The sequence below is a fragment of the Brassica napus genome, unplaced genomic scaffold (assembly GCF_020379485.1).
Source record: "Brassica napus cultivar Da-Ae unplaced genomic scaffold, Da-Ae ScsIHWf_2614;HRSCAF=3363, whole genome shotgun sequence".
Taxonomy (NCBI): Eukaryota; Viridiplantae; Streptophyta; class Magnoliopsida; order Brassicales; family Brassicaceae; genus Brassica; species Brassica napus.
Window position 1 is genome coordinate 92,768 of NW_026015916.1, and position 25,007 is coordinate 117,774.

Here is a 25,007-nt window from a genome sequence, read left to right on the forward strand (position 1 = left end):
AGAGTTTATAAACCATTAATAAATGCATATAAAACAAGTTATAAAATCTATAAACCATTTATAAATGTTTATAAGAAAGTTATGAAAGTTTATAAATAATTTATAAGGGGTATGTATACTATTAATAAGAGTTTATAAAAACTTTATGAAAGATTATATTCAATTTATAAGGGATATTATAAGAGTTGTATAGGTTTATAAATCAACTAAAAGAGTCTATAACCATTTAGAAAGCCTTATAAAATAATTTATAATGGTTTGTATAATAATGTATACGGGTTTATAAAAATAATTTATAAAGTTTATACACCATTATAAAGGATTATAATAAAATAATTTATAAGGATATGTAAAATTTCTGAAGCGGTGGAGCCGTGCTTGCTGTCCACATGTGCCTTAGAATCTGTCACGTATCATCATCTCTTTACAAAGCCTTATAAGGGTATGTAAGATTATTTGTAAGAGTATATAAACCATTAATAATGACATATAAAACAAGTTATAAGATCTATAAATCATTTATAAATGTTTATAAGAAAGTTATGAAATTTTATAAATAATTTATAAGAGGTATGTATACTATTAATAAGGGTTTATAAAACTTTATTAAAGCCTTATAAAATAATTTATAATGGTTTGTATAATAATATATAAGGGTTTATAAGAGTATGTAAATAATTTATAAGGGTTTATAAAAATAATTTATAAAGTTTATACACCATTATAAAGGATTATAAAATAATTTATAAAAGTATGTAAAATTTCTGAAGCGGTGGAGTCTTGCTTGCTGTCCTCATGTGCCTCACAATCTGCCACGTATCATCATCTCTTTACAAAAGTATATAACTATTTATACAGGTTTATAAAACTATTTAAAAGGGTGTATTAAACTATTTACAAGAACATATAAGCTATTTAAAAGTCTATTATTAAAAGTACAACTCGACGATTTATAAGTTTTTAGTAAGAAGTTTTTAAAGAAGAGTTGATTGTATATGTCTATACAAAACACATAAATGTTTGAACTTGAGAAGTCTTGTGAGGAATGCTAGGCAGAATGAGTGTAAGAAACTCAAAGTGATTTATAAGCGTTTATAAATTTATTTACAATGGCTTATAAGGTAATTTTTCTAAAATCCCTCCAAAAGATAATCAACACAAAAAAGACATATCTGGTGAAAGAGCCACGTCCTTCAACAAGGGATATATTGCTTTAACATAGTCTGAGAACATCAAGGCTTCTCCATATCTCACTCTTCTATAAAAGAAACAATTGAAACCAAACTCACTTACATGTCCAACTAATATCTTCAACTATGCAACTACTAAAAGAGAGATACAATTGTTTTAGTATAAGAGATGTCTAAAGAAGATGAGAGAGAAGAATGTACTAAGAAGCCAACTCTGCAACTTTTATAAAGCGTTATAAATACGTAATTCTTTGATAGCACAAACCACATTCTTCTTCAGAGTCTCTCTTGCCTCTTCAAACAGCTCACCAACCTCGTAAATTTTCAAAATCTGAACAAAAGCCAGTCACATATTATTTCTACGCATCAGCATTCACTTCCAAAATAAGATTCAAAAATAGTATGCTTTCGTAACTCAACAAACTCATCCTTCATCTCCACTGCTTCTGTAGATATTATACACAAAACAAGACATAAAAAATAAATCTCACAAAGTATAAATAGAACGTTACACTACCAAAACACCAACGTTCCACCTCATATACTGCACATACTAAAACATTGCTAGTCAAACTACAAATAATAGCATTGTATTACCTTAAGGAAGTGAGATACTTAGATATGCATATCACCACACATATTCTCCACAACATCCTTTAAATCCAAAAGCTGACAACACACATTTGTAATTCTCTGCAACATCACCAAATCAACCAAGAGAAGAAGTAATCATGGAATAATTATACTCTTAGGTTAGTACCTTTTCATGAATTAAATAATTATATAAATCTGAAAATTATGACAATAAATCAACCAAATCAATAATTGTACTCTTACGTTAAGTTTTGTGTCTTTTGATTGCTAACAGATCAACAGTAAGATTTGAAAGGACCCAATTTATAAGATCTTATAAATTTGAGATCTGAAAACTTCACTTGAAAAACTTCGTCTTCTTTCTTAGAAACATATCGATTTTGATAAATCAAGCTAAAATTACAGAAAGAGGCAAAAATCACCATATACTATCATCTTACCTTTGTTAGTGTTTCTTAGGCGTTGGGAGAGAGATCGTCTCGTTCGTCTGAGCTTGTCGAGTCTGTCAGCTTTGCCGTAGAACTTCTCGGCATCGTCAGATCTCGCCGGAAAACTCGTTAGCGTCGTCATATCTCACCGGAAACTCATCAGCATCAGGAGAGAGATCGTCTCATTCGTGTTTCGCCAGAGAACTCATCAGCATCGTCAGATTTCGCAAGAGAGCTCGTCTTCGTTGTCAAAGCTCGCCGGAAAACTCGTCAGAATCACCGGATCTCGTCGGATTGATTATCGGATAGTGGAGAAAAAGATAATAGTTGTAGTTTTAATTAGATAGGGGTATAATTGTATTTTGCCTATTAAAATTTTAATGGTAAAATTGATTAAGGTATTAATGAAAAGTGATACAGTGAAAGTGGTATTTGTGGCAATTCCCTTTTTTAGAACCAGAAGAATGATAATACTAGTGGACCAAGGAGTCAAGGACCCAAGAAGCTTTTCACAAGCCGTATAACTATTTATTTTATTTAAATTACCGTATAGTTCGAAAAAGAAAAAGAAAAAGAAATTAAATTACAGTATTTGTCAGTGGGGTCATCTAAATATCGTGTGACTTCTGAGACTTACGTAATCTTCTTCAGAAGAAAGAACACAGAGATCATCCATGGCTACGCTCTTCACCACCACCACCACCTCTCGTCCTTTCCCCGCAAATCCGAGCAAGACCTTCTCTCCTTCTATCTCCCTAAAGCCCAATGCTCTCTCTTTCTCACTAACCCACCACCGTCCTCCCAGACCTCTCCGGTTTTCCAAAATCCGATCTTCTCTTCCCTCCGAATCAGACTCCGAACCGGAAGGTGGGTATTCCATCACAGACGAATGGGGCGAGCAACCGGCTGAACCGGAATCTCCCCCGGATAACGCCCCGTCCGCGGTTTCAGACGAATGGGGCGAGAAATCCGAACCCGTACCCGAGGAGACCGTGACCCGGTTCGCGGAATCGGATCCTCCGACGAACGAGGACGAGTGGGAGGAGAGAGAAGGTGGTGGTGATGAAGGAGTCGACAAGACTTGGGAGCTGAAGAGGTGTTTGGCTGATACGGTGTACGGAACTGAACTAGGGTTCCAAGCTGGATCTGAAATCCGCGCGGAGGTTTTGGAGATCGTGAATCAGTTGGAAGCTCTCAATCCCACTCAGGCTCCGGTTGAGAATCCGGAGCTCCTCGACGGCAATTGGGTTTTGCTGTAAGTTTAACTGAATCTATTGGTTTTTGTTTTGTTGTAGTAGAAACCGTAGATTGTGTCTGAAACAGATTTGAGTTAGTTTTGTGCATGAGATTGAGACATTAGGTCATGTTCGTTAACTTGTTGCTTCAATTTGGGACCAGTTGCAAGATTGTTGTTCGTTTTTGTGTCGGGCGACCAGATCACAGTTTGCATGTTGTTCGTTTTTTGCTGTCCTGTTGTTGTTGTTGCAAGTTACAACAAATAAACGAACAAGGCCTTGAATCTTTGACTGAAGCCAAATGATTATTACTGTGAATAGATTTGAGATAGTTTCTGAATGAGAATGAGACATTGTTGAATCTTTGATTGAAGCCACTGTTGGTTTGTATATCTTTGTGGGGTTAATGAAACAGGTACACTGCCTTCTCTGAGTTGCTTCCTCTACTAGCTGCGGGTTCGACACCTTTGTTGAAGGTGAAGAGTATAAGTCAGTCTATAGACACAAAGAGTCTCTCTATAGACAACTCCACTACTCTCTCCAGCCCCTTTGCAGACTTCTCCTTCAGTGCTACTGCTTCTTTTGAAGTTCGAACCCCTTCAAGAATTGAGGTAACTTGAAAAACATTCACATTTTTAATCACAAATTTGTTGAGTAATTGTCATATTCATCATTCTGTTTGTCGTAATGTTAGGTTTCTTTCAAAGAAGGTACGCTGAAACCACCAGAGATCAAGTCAAGTGTGGATCTCCCAGAGAGCGTGGGTGTCTTTGGGCAGGAGATTAACCTTTCGTTCCTGAAGCAGTCTTTGAACCCTTTACAAGATGTGGCAGCTAACATTTCAAGGGCAATCTCTGGTCAGCCACCTCTCAAGCTTCCGTTTCCAGGGAACCGTGGCAGCTCTTGGCTATTGACCACTTATCTCGACAAGGATCTCAGGATTTCGAGAGGAGACGGTGGGCTTTTCGTGCTTGCTAGAGAAGGAAGCTCTCTGCTTGAGCTCTGAAATGTTTGACGAGGTATATATAGCAAAGCAGGCTTCTTGTAAAAACAATACTCACTAGAGAGACATCATCATAATAATGCTGAATGCAAATCATTGGACCAGTTTGGTTTCCCTTAAATACTCTCAAGTTGTAATCTTGTACTCACTTGCTCGTCACAAGATTAGTAAAGAGAGAAAGTTGAAGGAATGAACGAAAAAAGTAGAGTAGATATGGATGTTCAGGTATATTTATGCATATCGGATCGGTTCGGATATTTATTTTTAGTTTGTGCTTGTTTTTTAGTTCAAAGAGTGTTTCTATTTTATTGCTCTTGGTATCCGTCAGCTACTTATAACATGAGAACCAGTTGGAACGTTCTGAAAAGCTTTGGTGAATTTTGGCGACTTCATCTCTGCCTCATCCATTGCAAAATGTCCTTCCTGATAAAACTATCAAACCCGCCTCTAGCGTTAATAGGTTTCACAAGACTGGAATCACTATAAGGCCTGTACTGAGTGGTACTTCCAACGGGTCTCGGCGGCTTGATCTTCATCATCATCGAGATAGTCGGCGAAAACTTGGGCCTCAAGTTCCTCAAGGACAAGAACAAGCTCCTACCGACTTCACTACTCTGAGGAGTCTTCGCGCTGACATGCGTTTTGAGACGCGTTGAATCTAATAGCCTCTTCGCAGCCTTGCCTACGCTTGGCTCTATTTGTTTTGGCCGTAGAACCTGAGCTGATGGCTTCATACGGTCGAGCCCTCGGAGAATCCAGTTTCCAAGGCTCCGACCAAACTCCATGTCTCTTTGCTGTATGGTCTTGTGGACCCTAAGTGCCACATCAAATATTTGATGAGTCCTCCTGCATAAAGAAAAACACAAGTCCTATTAATCAACAATCGTTTAACTAGATCCGAACCGGTTCTGAACACCAGAATCAAATCAACTACTAAACCGACTCCTAAACCGGGAATCGTGAAATCCTCTGGAAAGAAAACACCAACAAGAAGGACGAATCTTTTGGTAAGAAACATTACCTATGGAGAAACTGTCGAATCCTTGGATGATTAGGACTAACAATCCGACGCTGGGTCTTCAATGCGAGACGGTAACTCCGCCTGAGTCCCAAGAAGTAGGCTGTTCCCAGAGCTAACTCCCACAACACCATTGCTTCCTAGAGACTTTCTTCTTCCTCTACTTATTCGAATATACCTTTATAACATTCCTCTGATAGCAGCCAGAAACTCCAGTCTCTTTCCCGTCGGAACCACAGATCGTCTTTCTTGTTTATAGTGCCGGGTTGTTTGATCATGTAATCCTCACCGTCCATTTTCCTTGCTTGACAAGATATAAGTTTTAATGGGCTTGTCTAAGATGGGCTTTTGTAACCCTGTAACATGCCTTGTTCTTTACCATTTTAGGCCCGGATTATCAAAAACAATTTGGATAACCATCGAAAAGTATTTGGATAAGGATAATTAAGATTTTCTGTTTGATTTGTATCACGATAAATAAAAATTATTGATCGAGTTATTTAAAATTTTCTAAATATACTTCAAACTTTAATATTTGTTTCAGAGTAAGGGCCTGACTGGTTTAACCGCAGCGGTTGCGGTTGCGGTTGCGGGAGTTTGCGGATGCGGGTGGTTGCGGTTTCTAGCGGTTTTAAGAGATTTGTACGACTGGTTATGCGGTTAGAAATTTGTGCGTTTGCGGGATACTTATGACTGGTTAACTACCAAATGCAGCAGCAGTTAAATAATAAATTAACAATATTTACATTTTATACAATTATAAAAATATCAAAAATAATAATATTATAATAAATATAAAATTTATATTTAGAAAGTTATAGTTTAAATTTTTTAAAAATATAGAAAATAATTTTATTTTAAAGTTTTATAATATTAATTAAAATTTAATTGATATATTTTAGCATTTTTATAATTTCAGTTTAATTTTTTTATTGAATTTTTTTATTTTTGTATTTATATTGTTTTGGAAAAAAAATAATTTTTTTTTATCCTCCCGCAAACGCCCGCAACCGCAAATGCTAGCTGGAACCAGCTTTTGAATTTATGAGGTTCAGAGCGATTTGGAGCGATTTGGAGCGGTTTAGAGCGGTTTGAGCGATTGTTGCAAAACGCCAGCAACCGCTACCAACCGCAAAAGCTGCGTTTGCGGGTGGTAGCGGGAAAATCAGTCATACCCTAAGGGCCTGACTGGTTCAAACGCAGCGGTTGCGGTTGCGGTTGCGGGAGTTTGTGGATGCGGGCGGTTGCGGTTTCTAGCGGTTTTAAGAGATTTGTACGACTGGTACTGCGGTTAAAAATTGGTGCGTTTGCGGGTGACTTATGACTGGTTAACTACCAAATGCGGTAACAGTCAAATAATAAATTAACAATATTTACATTTAATATAATTATAAAAATATCAAAAATCATAAAATTATAATAAATATAAAATTTATATTTAGAAAGTTATAATTTTAATTTTTGAAAATTTATTGAAATTGTTTTTATTATAAAATTTTATAATATTAATTAAAATAAAATAGATATATTTTAATATTTTCATAATTTCAATTTTAAATTTTTTATTAAATATTTTTTCTTTGTATATATATTGTTTTAAAAAAAAAGAAAAAAATTTTACCCTCCCGCAACCGCCCGCAACCGCAAACGCTAGCTGGAGCCAGCTTTTGAATTTATGAGATTCGGAGCGGTTTGAAGCGGTTTAAGGCGATTTGAGTGATTGTTGCAAACCGCCGACAACCGCTACCGACCGCAAAAGCTGCGTTTGCGGGTGGTAGCGGGAAAACCAATCGCCACCTAAATCAGTAGCAGATACGACAACTCCGCGTTAGTTAGAGTTAGAAAGAAATAATACAATATTATCACAGTAATTATTCCCTAATTAATTTCGATAATCATATGCATTTTTTATTTATTTGGTTAGTTTCTCTCTCTCCTACACTTATCTCTCTTGTATCATTCATTTCTCTCTCTCTCTCTCTCTCGGCGCGATGCAGAGGCTTTCGATAGACTCATCAGCTTCGAAGCTTCATAGCTACGGAGGACGGAAGGACGACACCTATGATCACGATGACTTAAAGCACAAGGAGTCACTCTCCTCTCCACCTCTTTCTTCCTCATCGTCCGCTGCAGATTACGACGATGACGAGCTCAAGGACTTTAAGCCGCGACGGTTATCGCTGCAATCGTCGACGCATCAGAACGGAGAGAAGCTTGTTCACTTCATCCCCGTCCTCACTCTTATCTGTTTCATCATCCTCTACCTCTCTTCTCACGCTCCGTCGCAGTCAGGTTCGTTCACCAATTGTAATCCGACGATCTTCAATGTGTTTAATTGTTTTCTGATCGGTTTTTAAAATGATCTCAGATTTAGCTCAGTTTAACGGATTCATGCGTCGTTCAAAGCATCTAGGTATGGACATTGCAGATTCGTTTCCAATCTCTCGTACTTGAAATGTATCTCACTGATTGTTGTTTCCTCCATTAGAATCCGACGAAGATGGCGAAATCTCGAGGTTGATGATCAATGCCGACGCTCTGGCTATCCGTAGTAGCATAAGGAACTTAAAAGAGACGTCGGAATCGCTTCCCCGTCGCCGAACTTCTCACCGGAAAATAGCCGACTTCTAGATTTTGTTTGCTTCATCGTCTTCCTGTAGAATAATTATCTTCGTCACTTGCATGTTGATTCGTTCGTTCAAACTCAAAAATCGCGAATCGTGTTTCTGTTATATAATTCGAAATTGGCGTCGCCGGTTAACAATAAAACCGGCCGGCGATGGAATAACCGTCATGCTAGCGTGCGCTTTGTATGGGAGGCGTAGGTTAGAGTGTGCCTAGGAGTAGTTATGCTATCCAGCTGGAGTGTTGGACCGTACAGAGCCTCGTGCTTAATACATCGGAGTTAGAGCTACCAATCTCCTCTGAACAACAATAATAGTATAAATAGTAGTATTTTCTCACATTATCCATGGACATTATCTATGTATCAAATTTTATAGCTTAAGCTTTGGTCACGTTTGTTACATTAAAAATAAAAAATCCAAAATGTTGATAACCTAGTAATAAGAGAACATGATTGGTTACCGAAATTTCAAAATTAGCTTAAAATCTGTGAGAGATTATAAATCTAAAGTTCAAAACGGTTAATAAAAAAAAATCTTTAACTCATATTCTCTAAAATCTTAACCAATCCTACTGAAACGAAATCTTAGATTCTCGAAGATAAATAAGGGCATTTCCATTTATATTCTATTTTTTCCTTTAAAATGGAATAAAAGTGAATATGGAATAAGGAATGTTCAATCCAACTTTATATCTCACTCCGTAATGAAAATTACTTCATACATGGAGTAATCTATTTTTTGTTTGTTCATCATTCTATTATAAAGTAGAAAATGGAATAGCGTTGGAGTAATTTTACTCCGTTTTCACTTTTACTTCATTTTGAAAGAAAAAATAGAATTTTACGTTGGAGATGATCTAATCACCAACGTCTGTTGAAGATTTATCCAAACCGATCACATTATTGCTGAACTAAAATCCAAATAAAGTGAAGGAGTCGAACGTAAAGCTTAATGCCAAGTATAAAACTTTGTCTACGGTTTCGACATATCAACGTTATCATAAGGGTCCACTTGATGAACATTTTGATTAACTGATCAGAAAAAGAGGCATTTGGTGAGAAACTGAAAATAGTGATGCCACGCGGTCTGTCATAATGACGACTGTCACTTTAAGCCCACCACATCATCACCGTGGTCCGTGACGCTCTGCCTGTATACGTGGCAGTTCACTATTGGCTCATTTGGTTAATTACCTTTAACCTTTTCTTTTATCTTGGTGATGCAGTTTCCTCTTATTATTTGTTCTTTCTTCTAAGTGGAGTTAATAACTTAAACCATAAGTTTGTACATAGAGTCTACTTTGTCATAGGATTCGCTTTCTTATAGATATTTAATATGTAATTAGTAACTTTATCCAGGATATCGCATCAACCTGATACAAATGACATTGATGTTTCTTTTGACTAACTTCTAAAAAGATTCCTTTTGGAGTTGGTTTGTCTGAGCTTAATACCAATGGCATAGTAGTTCACATGATGATAGACGTTTTCAACTTATGGTTTGGAAGTCTGAGATAATTTCCCAATACAATGTGTCTAACTACTGACAATGTTTCTACTTTCTAGTGAATATAACAAGGACTATAGAAGGAAAACAATGAAATCAAGTAAGTACTGCTTGGAAGATATAACACCAAGATACTAACCCAAGATTGTTTGAAATAACTTGATACATATGAAGTAAGCAAAGGAGCAAAATAAATACAAATCAAACTATCAAAGCAAGTAAAAGTAATTTTATCGACAAAATAAAAAGTTGATTAGTAATAGACTAATAGTAAAAGGAAAAAAAAACAAGCAAATGAAGAAAAGAAGAAACAAAAAAAACAAGTAGAAAAATAAATTGTGAAATTGTTTTAGAGGTCAACGTGGCACTTGGTAGGATGAAACTGCAACCCTCCGGTGGAACCAGAGGAACTCAACGGAACCTTGAGATGACACTTAATCTTGGGCTTAAAGGCCCACGAGTTCAAAAACCCAAACTTAAACCTGATCTTAAACCTCAGCGTCACGTCGATCCTGTAAACCCCAGACTTCCTATCCTCCCTGAGATCCTTCCGGCCACCGGAACCCAGCAAAACCAAACTCTCTCCGTTCAACTCCGTCCCAATCTCCTTCGTACTCTTACGTCCCTGGTAAAACGACTTCATATCCACCTCAGCAAAACGCTGGTCACCGTAATAACCCCTCGCCTCTAACCGATCATAATGTATCCCGAGACGTTGATTAGGGTTACGAACCGAGAAACTCAACGAGAGGTTGTAATGTAGTCTATTGCTCTGTGGTTCGAGATCGAATCTCGTTAAATTAGCTTCCGTGACTTGGAACTTCACGACGTTGGGTCGGAGTATGAACCAGAGGATCAAAGCGACGACTCCGAGGCAAACGGCTATACCGATGAGGATGTTGCAGACGATGCTTAGGATGCAACCGCCGCAGCAACCGAGGCAGTTTAAGAAGCAGCGGCAGACGCTGCAACCTACTTCGCCGCCGCGGCGTCGGCCATGACTGTGGTAGGTTTGTGCAGGAGGATAGATCGGAGGTCCGTATCCGACCGCCATGGTTTCAGAGGGAATCTAAAAGGGTATAACGTGAGGTAGGTTTTTTTTTTTTGTTGAGTCTTCTTGATCAACAAGGCAAAGGGTTATGTAGATGTATGTGCTAAATAATGTTTTCTAATCTCCATATATATATTGGGATTAATCCTTGTTCGTTTAGGAATCTGAACTCGTTGAAGAGGCGGTTGATATTTGATCTTATCATGTAAATTATAAAAAGTAATAATGCGAAGCTTAAAAATTAGAAAATGCAAACTGAAACATCTGATGCTCAAAATAACGAAAGCAAACTGATACATAAGCAAGCACTTTTCATTCATTCATTGTACCGGTTTTGGAATATTTGTAATTCGCCCTACAATTATTTGTCTATATAAGTTTGAGCTACTATTCATTTATATATTTATCCAAGCTTTGGCCAAAAAAAAAAAATTATCCAAGCTACACTATATAAAAGTTGTAGATAGTCTACAAAAAAAAGTTGTAGATAAAAATAAATACTACTCCCTCAGTTTCTTAATGTTACATATTCTAACTTTTTCACATATTTTAATAAAACATATTAAATTTACATAATTTTTTGTGTTTATATTTGTTCCATAATTTTAAGCCAACAAAAATTTAGTAAGTACAATTAAGTTTTTTGAAATTTGAAATTAGTTAATAAAATATGTTTTGAAAATATAAAAAAATAGATCTTTTAAAAATAATTATTTTTCTAGAATATGTAATATTAAGAAACAGACGGACGGAGACGGAGTAGTAATTACTAAAAATACCGCTGTACAAAAGTTAAATTTCATATTTCAGCTATTTACTTAATTAACCATATTAAAATACGTGTGAATCACATGAAGTATAATATCTTCGAGGATATGGCAGCAGCTGCGACTCTGAGATTAACGATTCCTTTAGCATTCTCCACTCACCCTCTAACCTCTTCCCTACGGTTCCGAGCAATCAAATCAATCGGCAAGGAGACATCATCCTTCAGAACGGTGAAAATGGCAGCTACTGTTGGGTCCGACCCTGAAACGACGTCGTCTACTTCCAGAGTCATCGATTCCCATCTCCACATCTGGGCTTCTCCTCAAGAGGTCGTGCTCTCGCACTTTCTTAACTCGAATCCATTCAATACTTAAAACCGATTCTACTGAATAACTAATCTGATGGATCATCAAATATTGTATGTTTCAGGCCGCGACTTACCCTTATTTTCCAGGCCAAGAACCTACATTGACTGGTGATGTCGAGTTCTTGCTCAAGGTTTTAAGCTCACCTCAGCTCAAACTCTCATGGGTTTTAAGAAATTCTGGGAAAGATATCGTCTTTGACGCCATTCCTCTGTTTTGTTGACTTAGAACATGGAAGATGCAAGAGTAGATGGAGCTCTTATTGTGCAACCCATCAATCACAAGTTTGATCACTCTTTAGTTACAAGGTCTCTTCCTTTTTCCTTTATTCCTGAATTGATCATATTGTAGTTCCAAAACTTGTGAATCAATATGCTTCTCTCATTTCGTTTTACTTATGGTGGATCTGTCTCGCTGCCTTTTTTTGTCGTTAGATGACCATGGCATGCAATAATGCATTGTTGGGGTTGAAGATTGTTCTTGGTTCTCTGTGAAAAATAAAATCAAGAGTTTTTTTTACTGATTCTCCAATCATAGTAGACCTTTGTTTGTTTGTTTGTTTGTTTGTTTGTTTGTGATGTCAGCTTCTTTTTCATGATGATTTTGTTTTCTCATTGACAGTGTTCTGAAGAAGTACCCGTCGAAGTTTGTCGGATGCTGCCTTGCAAATCCTGCAGAAGATGGCAGTGGAATTAAGGAGCTTGAGAGTCTTGTTCTAGAGGTCTTTCCTTCAGCTCTTTCTCAAAGTATCTTAAAAAGTAACAGATATATGCATCACATTGCTCTGAGTTTTTAGTCTGCTGTTGTAGAGTAACTATCGCGCTGTTCGGTTCAATCCCTATTTGTGGCCGTCGGGTCAGAAGGTACCAACTCTCTAATGATTCCAGTGACTTTGAATCAAGTTTCTATTAAACTCTTTTTTACAACACAGATGACAAATGCTGTTGGAAAAGCTATGTTCTCCAAGGCAGGGGAGCTTGGTGTGCCTGTTGGCTTCATGTGCATGAAGGTCTGGTAGTAATTTTGACCTTTGTGTGCCCCAAAGTTGTGTGGTTTACGCGAAGATCTGTCTTTTGAAGTTTTTGGTTTACTCTATTCAGGGTCTGGATCTGCACATAGCAGAGATTGAGGAACTGTGCACAGAGTTCCCAAATACAACTGTTTTACTAGATCACGCTGGATTCTGCAAAGTACCAGAGTGAGCTCTTCTCTGCTGTTCTGAGAAATTATACAGTCTCATGCTGTTCATAAAGAACATATTACTAATATATTCAGGGTTTCATCAACCTGCAGAAATGGTGAGGCTAAGGATACTTATTCTCAACTCATGGAGCTCTCTAGATTCCCACAGGTGAAGAAATTGAGAAACCTTAGTTTCTAGATTTGCTCACATATCATATGAGTCTGAGGGAAGAGTTTTGAAACAAGCAGGTATATGTGAAATTCAGTGCTCTATTCAGGATATCAAGAACTGGTTTCCCCTATCAGGACCTAACGCCTCTCCTATCTCAAGTTGTATCCAATTTTGGGGCAAATCGTGTCATGTGGGGCAGGTAAACTTTATTTCGTTACACCAAAAGAAAACTTTTATATGACATGATCGAAATATGGATTGGGTGCTTCTCATGTCTGCTGCAGTGACTTCCCATTTGTGGTTCTTGAATGTGGATACAAAGAAGCCAAAGAAGCTGTGACCATTATTGCAAAACAAGCATCCTTGTCAAGTTCTGACATGGACTGGATCATGGGAAAGACGTTGATGCAGCTCTTCCCTGGACAATGGGTTCTTCCTTGAGAGGTTGCATGAGTATGAGCTAATCAAGCAAACAATGGAGTTTATATCATCGAAGACACTAAATGTATACCAATTTAGTAAACAGGCACTAGTTTTCTGTATTGAAAGCCTGACACCTGCTGGTTGATATCATAATGCTTTACTATGAGAGTTATAGAGGACATGGATACTGGCTTCTATGGTACTAGTAGTGCTTTGATCGACAATGTATTTTCTACAATGGGTGGAGACGTAAGAGTGTGATATATTAGAATTTGATCATTTGTGGCGTTGCTGGGATCCAAAATTTATCATGTTTCAATCACAGAGAACCAACTTTGGTCATCAAGTGTGGAAAAGAAAAAAGAATACATGTGGAGAGGGTTTGGCAGACCATATTGACAGAGAGATAACTCCACCTTCAGGCTTCAAACCAGCTTTGAACAGATCAAACTAAGAAGCTCTGAAGCTCATGAGCTTCTTCTAGGTAATGCATCCCATCACTCCTTTTAAGTACTTAACCACCAAACCAACGCCAGTTTCTAACCATTTAAATGAACTTAACCAAAAGATTTTAGCTTACAGAACACACTTTGGTTCAGATAGTCACTGTCTGAATTCTGATGCTTTTATTAAATGCTATTAAGATTTTGATTGGTTCCTATTTGTCTACTACTTCCCTCTTCATTTAATCACTCACTCTCTCTCATTGTCTTCCTCTGCCTTTTAAAGTTAAAAATCGATGCTTTGAGCTCCCCTGTTACTAGTTTAGGGTTTCTTGGTCGACGTGATGAGTCATCGCCGAGATTCCACCACCGATGCAGTCCACGTCATACCCACCAACGACCCTCCTCCGGAGAATCCGTTTCCCAGCCCCGTATGGGCCGCCACTGAGGATGATTACAGCCGTCTCTCTGCGGCCAACAACGACGACACAGAGTCTCCCTGCAAGAAGTCACGCGGCCCTCCCTCTCCCTCCTCCTCCTCCTCTGAGATCGGGAAAGCCTTCTTCAAGACGAAGCTCTGCTGCAACTTCCGCGCAGGAAGCTGTCCGTACGCCGCGAGCACTTGCCATTTCGCTCACAGCGCGGAGGAGCTCCGCCGTCCGACGGCGGGGGAGAGTGTGAGACCATACAAGGGAAGGCATTGCAAGAAGTTTTACAGCGGAGAAGGGTGTCCTTACGGAGAGAGCTGTACGTTTCTACACGACGAGGCTTCGAGAAACAGAGAGAGCTTTGCGGTTAGTTTAGGCCATCGTGGTGGAGGCAATGTTATTGCTGCTGCTGCTTCTCCGAATTGGAAGACAAGGATGTGCAACAAGTGGGAGATGAGTGGGTATTGTCCTTTCGGTACTAACTGCCGTTTTGCTCATGGAGCTTCTGGTAAAAGTCTCCACCTTTACAGTCTTACTAGTAACAATGAATGTGTTGTATTCTGTGGTTTTAGATAGATAATGTTTGAACAAGGGCTTGAATATGTTGCAATGTTAAGAGTAAAGTTTATGTCTTTTTTATGATGCTGTTTTGTAGAGTTGCATAGATTTGGTGGGGGACTTGTGGAAGAAGAAGAAGGTAAGATCGGAACATCTTCCACTCTTGATACAAAGAAGACAGGACAATATAGTCTTGCTTCTCCTGGAGTCCCGTCCCAACGGGCATCTAATGGAGTCAGAGTTGTAAGGAAATGGAAAGGACCGGATAGAATCAGCCGGGTTTATGGTGATTGGATCGACGATATTGAATAAAGTCTCTGCCTTTTACTACAGTCTGATTAAAAAGATCTTTTTTAGAGTTCTAACTATGTGATGTATTATTAGCGTTGTTGTAGATTGTGACTTTAACAAGACAGAGCTCTTTTTTTTTGTTGTTGTATCATCTGATTCTATTATGCCAAATCCTAATTCAGACCAAAACCGAAGTAAACCGGGGTTATCATTGTTTGTTACCTGTTATTTTTAACATTTTAACCGGTCACAAAAGACTCGCTCAAATTGCTAAGCAAAGCCACTCATGTGTTCTTTTACCATAGCCACTTCCTTCTCCTCACTTCTCTCTACTCACTTAGAAACAAAACTTTCTTTTCTCACAAGCAATTCTCATAACAAAACCTTTTCTTCCTTCCCAAGCTACTGGTGAAAGCCAGGCCGTATCAATCTTGAAATGGCGTCAACAACAACATCAACAACAATACCAGCTACTGAAGTTTTCCCTAGCGTTACCATGCCCATCACGGTAGCCTTAACCTGCGTTCTTCTCTTGGTCCTTGTTTGCGGATTCATCACTCTCTTCTTCTGGAAATGTTTTCTGCACCGGTTGTTCTCAGCTTGGACCCGTCAGAGAACACCCTACGGTGACCTGATCCGCGTCACCACCCCTCCTGAAAACATAGGCCTCGACCCATTCATCATCAAGTCGTTTCCTGTCTTCCTCTATTCATCTTCAACGATGAAAAACCAATGTACGGAATGTGCTATCTGCCTCTCAGAGTTTTCAGATGAAGACACCGTTAGGCTCATAACTGTTTGTCGCCATGGGTTTCATTCAATATGCATTGATCTCTGGTTTGAGTCACACAAGACTTGTCCTGTTTGCCGGTGTGAGCTAGACCCGGGTCTGGTCGGATCTGGAAGCCATGAGTCTTTGCATAGCACAGTTACAATTACTATTCAAGACCTGAACCATGATCAAGAGAATCCTCGTAGCGCTAGCTCAAGCAAACGGCTTACGAGGTTCTCGAGGTCGCATTCTACGGGGCATTTTATGGTGAAGATGACGGATGTTAATGTGAAGATCAAAAGAAGACAATATTACCAAACAGGAGACAGTGTCATGTTAGAGGAGAACGCTCCTAGTACTAGTACTAGTTCAAGTAAAAGGCTTAGGGAAGCGTCGGCTTGGAGATTCTCGAGGTCACATTCTACAGGGCATTTCATGGGTAAGGCGATGTATCTCAATGAACTTACTCGGTATGAAGGTGTAGAATACGGGATGGCTTGGTGATTCCATTTTTGTGATACGTATATCTTAGCAAATAAATTCCATTTTGTGTGTGTTCTTTATAGCAGTAGACATGAAAACTGTAATAAGTTCATTATACTTTTGTGTGTTCTTTATAGCAGTAGACATTTAAAACTGTAATAAAGATCTGTAGTTAGATCTACCTAAGAATAAACTGAGAAAAGATAAGAGTCATTCCATGTGTGTTTCTTGAGAAATATTGTTGTCCTCTATTGTGTCACCATCTTCAGTTTTTGAATAGAAGTATTCTTGTGTTCTGTTGTGTTAGCATCTTCAGTTTCACTGGCACTTATCAAGCTAGACTTTAGACTGATGGGTGTTGTCCAAAAAAAAAAGACTGATGGGTCTGCCCATTCGCTCCTATAGGAGTAGGAAGTTGTAGTGGAGAAAAGAATTATTTATCATCCACCATGAGACTTTTCTGAAAACAAAGAACATAGAAGCTTGTTTCATCATAGTGAGGATGGAGAATCATAGCTATGACAGTTCAACACAACGGTACTTTAAAATGATTTGATATTAACCTATCCACACTTCATCAGAGAAGAATCTAAAGGACTTTGGAACAAGAACACACAAGGTAAGAGACAGAAGAAGAACATTGATAGAACAACAATACAAGAAGAACGAAACAAAAGGATATGTTTTATTTTATGGACCGGTTTGGTTTTCTACGGGAACCAATTGTGAACCGGATCTACCAACTTCGGTTCTGGAAGTTAACTGATGGCACGAGGAATTAACCCCATTTAGTTTGTTTATGGTAGTTGTACCAATATAATTCCACATTCTACAGAGGACCCTTCCACATACTGTAGTCGAATAAATAAAAGTCAAAAACAAAATTAAAAGCTTCCCATTAACTATTCAAATTCTATTAGAATCAAGTTTAGTCAATACAAAATCTGGTAATTCCAATTAACAACAGTATGATTTTCGGATTGATTCCTAAAGTTGTTCAAAGAAAGTTCAGCCAGACGTCCTCAATCCCATTTGCATGTGTGATGCATGTAATAAACGACGTCGTTTTAGTACCAACTTGTACTACTCACCAACCAAACCATTTCCTATTTATTCTTTTCTTCATTAAAAAATAAAAATCCAAACTCCAGAAAGATTCTCTCACAAAACTCTCGGAGAAGAAGAAGAAGAAGGTCTTCACTCGGGAGTTTAATACTCTGCTTGGAGCCAGAGAGGTTGTTTGAAGTGACATATGGCGTCGCTGGCTTTGTCTTTTCCTCCCGCCGCCGCTAAAACGCCGTCGTATTTGTCCTCGTCGTCTTCGACTGTCTTCTCCTCTTCTCTCTCGTTCACTACCTCCCAGTCTCACTCCCGAAACTCTGTATTCGCTTCTATTGTAAGCTCCATAACTCATCCGTGTGGCTGTCCATTTTTTCCTTCTCTCCATAGTAGAATCGAAATGTTGTTGTTGATTCTTCTTCTTCTTTATTGAGATTCGTTTGATTTAGTTGAGCCTTATTACCAATTTTGTCTAGTTTAAATTTCTGTTATTTTGATACAAAGGTTGTCTCTTTCTTCAGGTCTTTGCCTATGGAGTCTATTACCAATCTTGTCTAGTTTGAATTTTGATATTTTGACACAAAGGTTGTCTCTTTTCGTCAGATTATGTTTCTCGAGGTCGTTGCTTTGACCAATAGCGTCTATTACTCATCTTGTCTAGTTTGAATTTCTGTTTTTTTTTTATTGACACAAAGGTTGTCTCTTTCTTTAGATTCTGTTTGTTTAAAGGTTTTTGCTTTTGCCTGTGAAGCCTATTACATGTCTTGTCTAGTTTGAATTTCTGTTATTTTGATACAAAGTTTGTCTCTTTCGTCAGATTCTGTTTCTTAAGGTTTTTGCCTTTGCCAATGGCATCTAGATAAGTGAATGAGTTCGTTTGATTTTGTGTCTGAATTGTTTTTGTTTGTTTGTTTTCTTTGCTGGTAGAAATGCGATCTTGGGAATGGGAACCCAAGCATCCCAATCATCAACGAGAGGACACTCCCAAAGTTCTTAGAATCCGCACGGATGGAGAAATCAGCCAACAGAAGCAACAACAACACCAGGCTCAAGCTATTCTCCGGCACCGCGAATCCAGCGCTCTCTCAAGAGATCGCTTGGTACATGGGCTTGGACCTCGGCAAGATCAAGATCAAGAGGTTCGCTGACGGAGAGATCTACGTTCAGCTGGAAGAGAGCGTTAGAGGGTGCGACGTCTACTTGGTGCAACCTACTTGCACTCCGACTAATGAGAATCTCATGGAGCTTTTGATCATGGTTGACGCTTGTAGAAGAGCGTCTGCCAAGAAAGTTACGGCTGTGATTCCCTATTTTGGATATGCAAGAGCTGACAGGAAGTGAGTAGATGGTTCTTGACAATATCTTTGCTTGATAAAAGCCATCTTCTTATGTTTTGTTTGTTGGTTGCAGACACAAGGGCGTGAATCGATTGCTGCTAAATTGGTTGCTAACCTTATTACGGAAGCTGGTGCAGATCGAGTGCTTGCTTGTGATCTTCATTCAGGACAGTCTATGGGTTATTTCGACATTCCGGTGGATCATGTGTACTGCCAGGTACATCTATAACGCCGTGTTCTTTGATAGCTATGGGCCAATGTTCAAGAAATCGATAGGTGGTGGTTAGGCACCTTATAGAGGACTAATGTTTAGTCGAACGCCTAGACTGATTTTTTTAATGCCTAGATCGATTTTTTCTTTAAAATCGGTTTGAAAAAATCGTTTTGAAAAAATCGTTTTGTTCAGACTCGATTTGCCGACTAGGCGGCCGAATTATAGAGGACTAATGTTTAGGCAGACAACTAGACCGATTTTTTGGACGCCTAGATAAAAAAAAAATATTTTTAAATCGGTTTGAAAAAATTGGTTTAAAACAATGGTTTAGTTCGGATAGAACACTGGCTATGACCTCTTCTCTGTTATGTAGTGTGTTTGTAAGATACCTTTTAACCCATTAATTATTTATGTATTTAATTTTTTTACAGCCGGTGATACTAGATTATCTTGCTAGCAAGTCAATTGCGGCAGAGGATTTGGTTGTGGTTTCTCCTGATGTTGGTGGAGTAGCCAGAGCACGCGCTTTTGCTAAGAAGTTATCAGATGCGCCACTTGCCATTGTTGATAAAAGGCGTTCAGGACACAATGTTGCTGAGGTAATAATATAATAATACCTCTTCTCTTTCAAACTCAGAGCTTGTTGTCTCAACAACACATGTTTACTTCCTTTCAGGTGATGAACCTAATTGGTGATGTAAAAGGGAAGGTGGCAGTAATGGTTGATGACATGATTGACACCGCTGGTTAGTAGAGTTTGTCTTTAATCATATTATTGTGAGAAACATGCTAAAGACATGTTCTCTTTTCTTTTTTTCAGGAACCATTGTGAAAGGAGCAGCTTTGTTACACCAAGAAGGTGCTAGGGAGGTATATGCGTGCTGCACTCATGCAGTTTTCAGGTAACCTGTTAAACATTTTTTTTTTGTTTCTTGGATTGTCTTAAAATCATTACTTTTCTGAAGCATTTTTTGTTTGTTTGTAATGAATCAAATGGAATTAGCCCGCCTGCGATAGAGAGATTATCAGGAGGTTTGCTTCAAGAAGTGATAGTGACGAATACTTTGCCAGTAGCTGAGAAGAATTACTTCCCGCAGTTGACAATTTGTCGGTGGCTAATCTTCTTGGTGAGACGATTTGGCGTGTCCATGATGATAGCTCCGTCAGTAGCATTTTCCTCTGACCTTCCTCATCTCATATGTCTCATTTGCATCATTTGAATGTTTTTTTTTTTCCTGCTTTTGTTAGTCGGTTTAAGGATCGGTTTAGAATCCGGTTTACCAAGTTTTCTTGCTTTTCTCTCTCTTTATAGTTTAGACTTTTCTTGTTTGGTAAACATGATCTACTTGTTGATCTTGAGCCGATTTTCAGTTATGGTATACACAAGATTATAAGTTGATTCATCGTCTCGATAAGTCATGACCTTTCATCTACATGGCGCAAATGGACTCAAAAGCTCGTTTAATAGTTTGAAAATTAGCTGTGTTTATATCAAGGACCTGGTGGGAAAACAATTTTAATCGTACTTTTCTCCCTTCCGAGGCACTAAACACGAACATTTTTACAATGTGTTATTAAGAAAGATAGAGAAATCAAAAGACTTATTCCTATCCAACTTCGTTTAAAAAAAAGACTGGTCAGTTCTATTCATTTCCAACGTCTTCAACAGTTTGGAATTTTTTTAAAAAAAAATGTAAAACTTTCTTGCAGTCACGTACTTTGTATACAATAGCCAAAATGTAACAATGCGTCTTAGGCATTAGTCCATCGAGATGGTTAATGGTCTTTAAGTGAAAAAAGAACTGGGGTAGTAGTAATGACCTGTCTAAGCTTAAGGACATTGATCCTTTCTATTCAGGTCTTGGTGAAAAAGATACTGTTGAACTTTCTTTTTCCATTCCTAGTCGTCTATTGAATTATTATTTGTCTGCTCGAATATCTACTGATGGCTATGATCCCTATGAATCAGTTTGTCATGTACTTGAGGTTTGTATTTGTTATGGGTATGATGATGAGGACAGAAGTTGATTTTTCGATAAATGTCTGAAACTAAAACTGAGATAGATATGCATTGAATAGATGGACCCAACGGCTCACATGGATACCAAGGTTTATAGTGTGACATATGCGACTTCTCTACTTATAACTTTCTTAGGGCCGGCTTAAGTAAATGCAGCCATAAATCATAACCCAAGATTATTATTAGTAGATTGATATTTTGTCATGGTTTCTTTTGAAAGACTAATCTGATTCAAATAATTTTTGTACAAAGTAAATTTGAAGTTGAATTGAGTTTAGAAAGTTCAAAAACATATTTTAATTTTTTGTCGACTGGCGGCTATTTGCTCCGTTATACGTATGATACAATTTTCAAGTACCAAACCTTTGGTACGTTCCATTATCTGAGGTATCAAATAAGATATCCCATTTGGAAAATCATAAGAAAAATAAACAAGTGAGATCTAACATAAATGTCATTTTTGAAAAAGATATTACAATTCTTAGACCAAGTCCACATTTGTCTATTGGCAAGAACAAGACTAAAAGTCAGCAAACACCTACATTACATCCTGAAAAACAAATGACCAAACTACCCACCGTCTACCCCTATATATATAACCTCACAACCTCTTCCTTATCACTCACAAACATAACCAAATCATGGCTCTCACTAAAATCTCCTTAGTCCTTCTTCTCTGCCTTTTATGTTTATATTCTGAAACCGTCAAGTCTCAGAACTGCGGTTGTGCCTCGGGCGTATGCTGTAGTCAGTACGGTTATTGCGGTAATGGACCAGACTACTGTGGTTCAGGTTGCCGTTCAGGTCCTTGCACTGGCACCCAAGGCGGTAGTCTTGGTAGCATTGTGTCACAAGCTTTCTTTAACAATATTATCAACCGAGCTGATAATGGCTGCGCCGGAAAAAGATTCTACACACGTGATTCTTTCATCAGTGCCGCTAATACGTTCCCCAACTTTGCTAACTCCGTTACTAGGCGTGAAATTGCTACTATGTTTGCTCATTTCACCCAGGAGGTCGGATGTAAGAATTTTGTTACTTTTTTTACCTTCTCTAAAATATATAATTTAACAAAAAATACTGACATAGCAAATGTAATTCTAAAAAATATAGGCATAAAATCGCTTTTATATAATCTATATAATTGGAAATTTACAAATGATACTAGGTAATTACCCGCGCCTTGCGCGGAATGTGATTATTAGTTTCATTATTTTTAATAAAACATATTAAATCTGTTTAATCTAGATATTGGTTCGATTTTAAATTATTTTTTGGTGTATTCTGTTAGAATGTTTGATTTTTTAGTTTTTCGGTAAAAACAAAAAATTATTATTATTTATTTATTTTTATGTTATAAATTTTAGATAATAGTTCAAGAAAAAGAAAAAAAATTTATTAAGACTAATCATTTCACTACAATTTGGTCGGTAGTGAAAAAAAGCATTAAGAAAAAAAATATTTCAACTTCCAAAAAAAAAAATAGATACTTCAGTAATGGTAAATACTCATAAAGTGCTCACATCAAGGTGCTCATGTATGTGTATGTAAAAGTATATAAAAATAAATGACAAATATATAAAGATATTGTTAATTAATTAAATGACATTTTTGTTCTAAATAATACATGAAAGATAAAATTAAAATTAATTAAAAATTAAAAAGGCCTTGACATTAATGAATTTTTTTCATATAAAAAATCAACTGTATCTGTAAATAGAGGTGGCACAGATCGAATATCCGAGTATTTAGAGGCATTCATGTCGATTCAATCTTTAGCCACTTGGATAGTCGGTGACTATGATATCCGAAATGATTTAGAATTTTAAAGAATATCCGATTTGATCCTTAAATAAAATATTAAAAATAATTGAAAAATTTAATAATAACGCTTTATTACAAAAAAAATATTATTTACTTTTTTAATTTTAATACCTAATAAAATAAATTTAATTCATTAAAATATTGTAAAACTTATAAACTATAATATATATAACATATATATATAATTATGTACATATATGTATATATATGCATATAAAAGATCGAATTTGATAATCACTCCTAAAATATTGGTATTGTGATTTGCATTTTTTTAATTGTATTTTAGTTTTTGATTTACTTCGTAGAGTTACGGATATCCATATTTTTTGGTTCAATTCAAAACGGATAACGAATTGAAATCAAAACTTATAAATATTTTGCCTAACTTTACCGGTAAACAATAAAAATAATATATATATATATATATAGTTTAGCTTTTGATTCGTTATTTTTTTTATTCGAACCGAAAAATCCAAAGTTTTATTGGAACCATACATATAAGTTTTATATTACAAAAAATACAAAGTATATAGTGTGAACACATTTATGAATATAGTGTGAACGCGTTAGCATATTTATTATCAAATCATTGTGAGTTTGTCACATGTTCTATTATAGTGTGAATGCATTTATTACAATGCTTCTCCTTTAATATATAAGATATATATATATATATATATATAAATATATATATATATATATATATAGGCTACAATACTATATGCGCCTGAGTGTTTTTAAAACAATCACGTAATAAAATACGACTAAACCTTTCGATAAAATTATATAAATAGAAATTGAACATTTGACTTTATCTCAATTAATTGAGAGCTGTTTCTATAACATTTTGTTTTATGTGTCCATCTCCATATCGTATAGATTTCTGCTACATTGAAGAGATAAACGGAGCGTCAAGAAACTATTGCGACGACAGGAATTACCCACAATACCCATGTGCACCAGGCAAACCTACTACGGTCGTGGTCCGATTCAGTTATCATGGAACTACAATTACGCACAGTGTGGTCAGAGTCTCGGTCTCGATCTTCTACGTCAGCCAGAGACAGTAAGCAGCAATCCAACTATAGCTTTCAGGACAGCTTTGTGGTTTTGGGTGAATAACGTAAGGCCGGTACTGAACCAAGGATTTGGAGCCACCATTAGGGCCATCAATGGAGACTTAGAGTGTAATGGTAAGAGTCCAGATAAGGTTAATGCAAGGATTAGGTACTACAGAGATTATTGTGGGCAGCTTGGTGTGGACCCTGGTCCTAACCTTAGCTGCTAGAAAAGCTCTGTAATGACTATTGATGGACGCTACTAAAATAAATAAATGAGATGATCATCATAAAATTAAATCTCATGCATGGACTTTGTGTTGGGTTTCAATGTTTCCTGCTCCACAAGCAAAAAAAAAAAAGTTGTAATCTTATACAATAAAGGAGATTTGTCTCTCTCCTTAGGCTATCCACATCACCAAAGAGGATGGGGCATTTTGTGACAGCCGTCCTTATCTATTTTTATTTGTTTTGATGTTTAAACGATGAATATTTTTGCTGGGCTATTATTCTTTTAGGCCCAATTGTTGTTACGTTTTAGCATCAATCTTCCTCACGTTCTCAAGCAATCGGACTCTTCCTCTTCCAAAAAACCAACGTAAGCTCCAACTATAAATCTCCAATCTCCAAGGGATGAACAGCACAATTTGAGAAGAAAGTCTCTACTAATTACCAAAACCGAGAATGGTTAATTCCTTCATCTTTCTTGCGGATTTGAAAACAGGGACCAATCTCCAAGGTCTCTGTTCACCCTCACCATCACTGTCAACTTTGGTAATCATCTCCTTGCTATTTTCGATTTCAAAATTTTTGGGTTTTGGTCTCTGTTTGTTTCGTGGGATAGTGTTGGACGATCCAAAGATTTATCTTTTGTTTTAACACATTCTGATTATAATTTTATGTGCAGGAAGATGACAGGCTTTAGAGTATGTGATCAGTGATGCTACTGAGCCAAACT

General features: G+C 37.2%; 6 protein-coding genes, 1 long non-coding RNA gene and 3 pseudogenes across 7 annotated transcripts; 7 read left to right on the top strand and 3 right to left on the bottom strand.

The window, feature by feature from the left end:
• Positions 1 to 1,169: 1,169 nt before the first annotated feature.
• LOC106417773 lies at positions 1,170 to 2,590 on the bottom strand. Its single transcript, XR_001283434.3, has 3 exons — positions 2,225 to 2,590; positions 1,788 to 1,883; positions 1,170 to 1,636 (listed from the first exon to the last, which is right to left on the bottom strand). It is a non-coding gene; the product is annotated as an uncharacterized LOC106417773 (long non-coding RNA).
• A 224-nt stretch (positions 2,591 to 2,814) lies between these two features.
• LOC125601581 (plastid lipid-associated protein 3, chloroplastic) lies at positions 2,815 to 4,554 on the top strand. The gene is made up of 3 exons (XM_048773686.1): positions 2,815 to 3,467; positions 3,863 to 4,058; positions 4,142 to 4,554. The coding sequence occupies exons 1-3, from the start codon at positions 2,887 to 2,889 to the stop codon at positions 4,451 to 4,453; spliced, it is 1,089 nt and encodes a 362-aa protein (XP_048629643.1). The 5' UTR covers positions 2,815 to 2,886; the 3' UTR covers positions 4,454 to 4,554.
• Positions 4,555 to 4,640: 86 nt separating this feature from the next.
• On the bottom strand, positions 4,641 to 5,746 carry LOC125601582. Its single transcript, XM_048773687.1, has 2 exons — positions 5,472 to 5,746; positions 4,641 to 5,296 (listed from the first exon to the last, which is right to left on the bottom strand). Exons 1-2 carry the CDS (start codon positions 5,600 to 5,602, stop codon positions 4,840 to 4,842), a joined length of 588 nt encoding a protein of 195 aa, XP_048629644.1. The 5' UTR covers positions 5,603 to 5,746; the 3' UTR covers positions 4,641 to 4,839.
• Positions 5,747 to 7,396: 1,650 nt separating this feature from the next.
• LOC125601583 lies at positions 7,397 to 8,485 on the top strand. The gene is made up of 3 exons (XM_048773688.1): positions 7,397 to 7,760; positions 7,837 to 7,881; positions 7,957 to 8,485. The coding sequence occupies exons 1-3, from the start codon at positions 7,460 to 7,462 to the stop codon at positions 8,097 to 8,099; spliced, it is 489 nt and encodes a 162-aa protein (XP_048629645.1). The 5' UTR covers positions 7,397 to 7,459; the 3' UTR covers positions 8,100 to 8,485.
• Positions 8,486 to 9,945: 1,460 nt separating this feature from the next.
• LOC125601584 (NDR1/HIN1-like protein 3) lies at positions 9,946 to 10,694 on the bottom strand. Its single transcript, XM_048773689.1, has one exon. It carries the CDS (start codon positions 10,653 to 10,655, stop codon positions 9,951 to 9,953), a length of 705 nt encoding a protein of 234 aa, XP_048629646.1. The 5' UTR covers positions 10,656 to 10,694; the 3' UTR covers positions 9,946 to 9,950.
• A 794-nt stretch (positions 10,695 to 11,488) lies between these two features.
• LOC125601585 (4-sulfomuconolactone hydrolase-like) lies at positions 11,489 to 13,841 on the top strand. Its single transcript, XM_048773690.1, has 10 exons — positions 11,489 to 11,749; positions 11,850 to 11,918; positions 12,014 to 12,093; positions 12,407 to 12,506; positions 12,595 to 12,648; positions 12,717 to 12,794; positions 12,886 to 12,983; positions 13,079 to 13,136; positions 13,217 to 13,338; positions 13,424 to 13,841. The coding sequence occupies exons 1-10, from the start codon at positions 11,504 to 11,506 to the stop codon at positions 13,578 to 13,580; spliced, it is 1,062 nt and encodes a 353-aa protein (XP_048629647.1). The 5' UTR covers positions 11,489 to 11,503; the 3' UTR covers positions 13,581 to 13,841.
• On the top strand, positions 13,583 to 15,493 carry LOC125601587 (zinc finger CCCH domain-containing protein 28-like). The gene is made up of 3 exons (XM_048773691.1): positions 13,583 to 13,811; positions 13,888 to 14,941; positions 15,089 to 15,493. The coding sequence occupies exons 2-3, from the start codon at positions 14,350 to 14,352 to the stop codon at positions 15,301 to 15,303; spliced, it is 807 nt and encodes a 268-aa protein (XP_048629648.1). The 5' UTR covers positions 13,583 to 13,811; positions 13,888 to 14,349; the 3' UTR covers positions 15,304 to 15,493.
• A 225-nt stretch (positions 15,494 to 15,718) lies between these two features.
• On the top strand, positions 15,719 to 17,933 carry LOC125601586 (annotated as a pseudogene).
• On the top strand, positions 17,657 to 20,546 carry LOC125601588 (annotated as a pseudogene).
• Positions 20,547 to 21,782: 1,236 nt separating this feature from the next.
• Positions 21,783 to 24,582, top strand: LOC125601589 (annotated as a pseudogene).
• Positions 24,583 to 25,007: the final 425 nt, after the last annotated feature.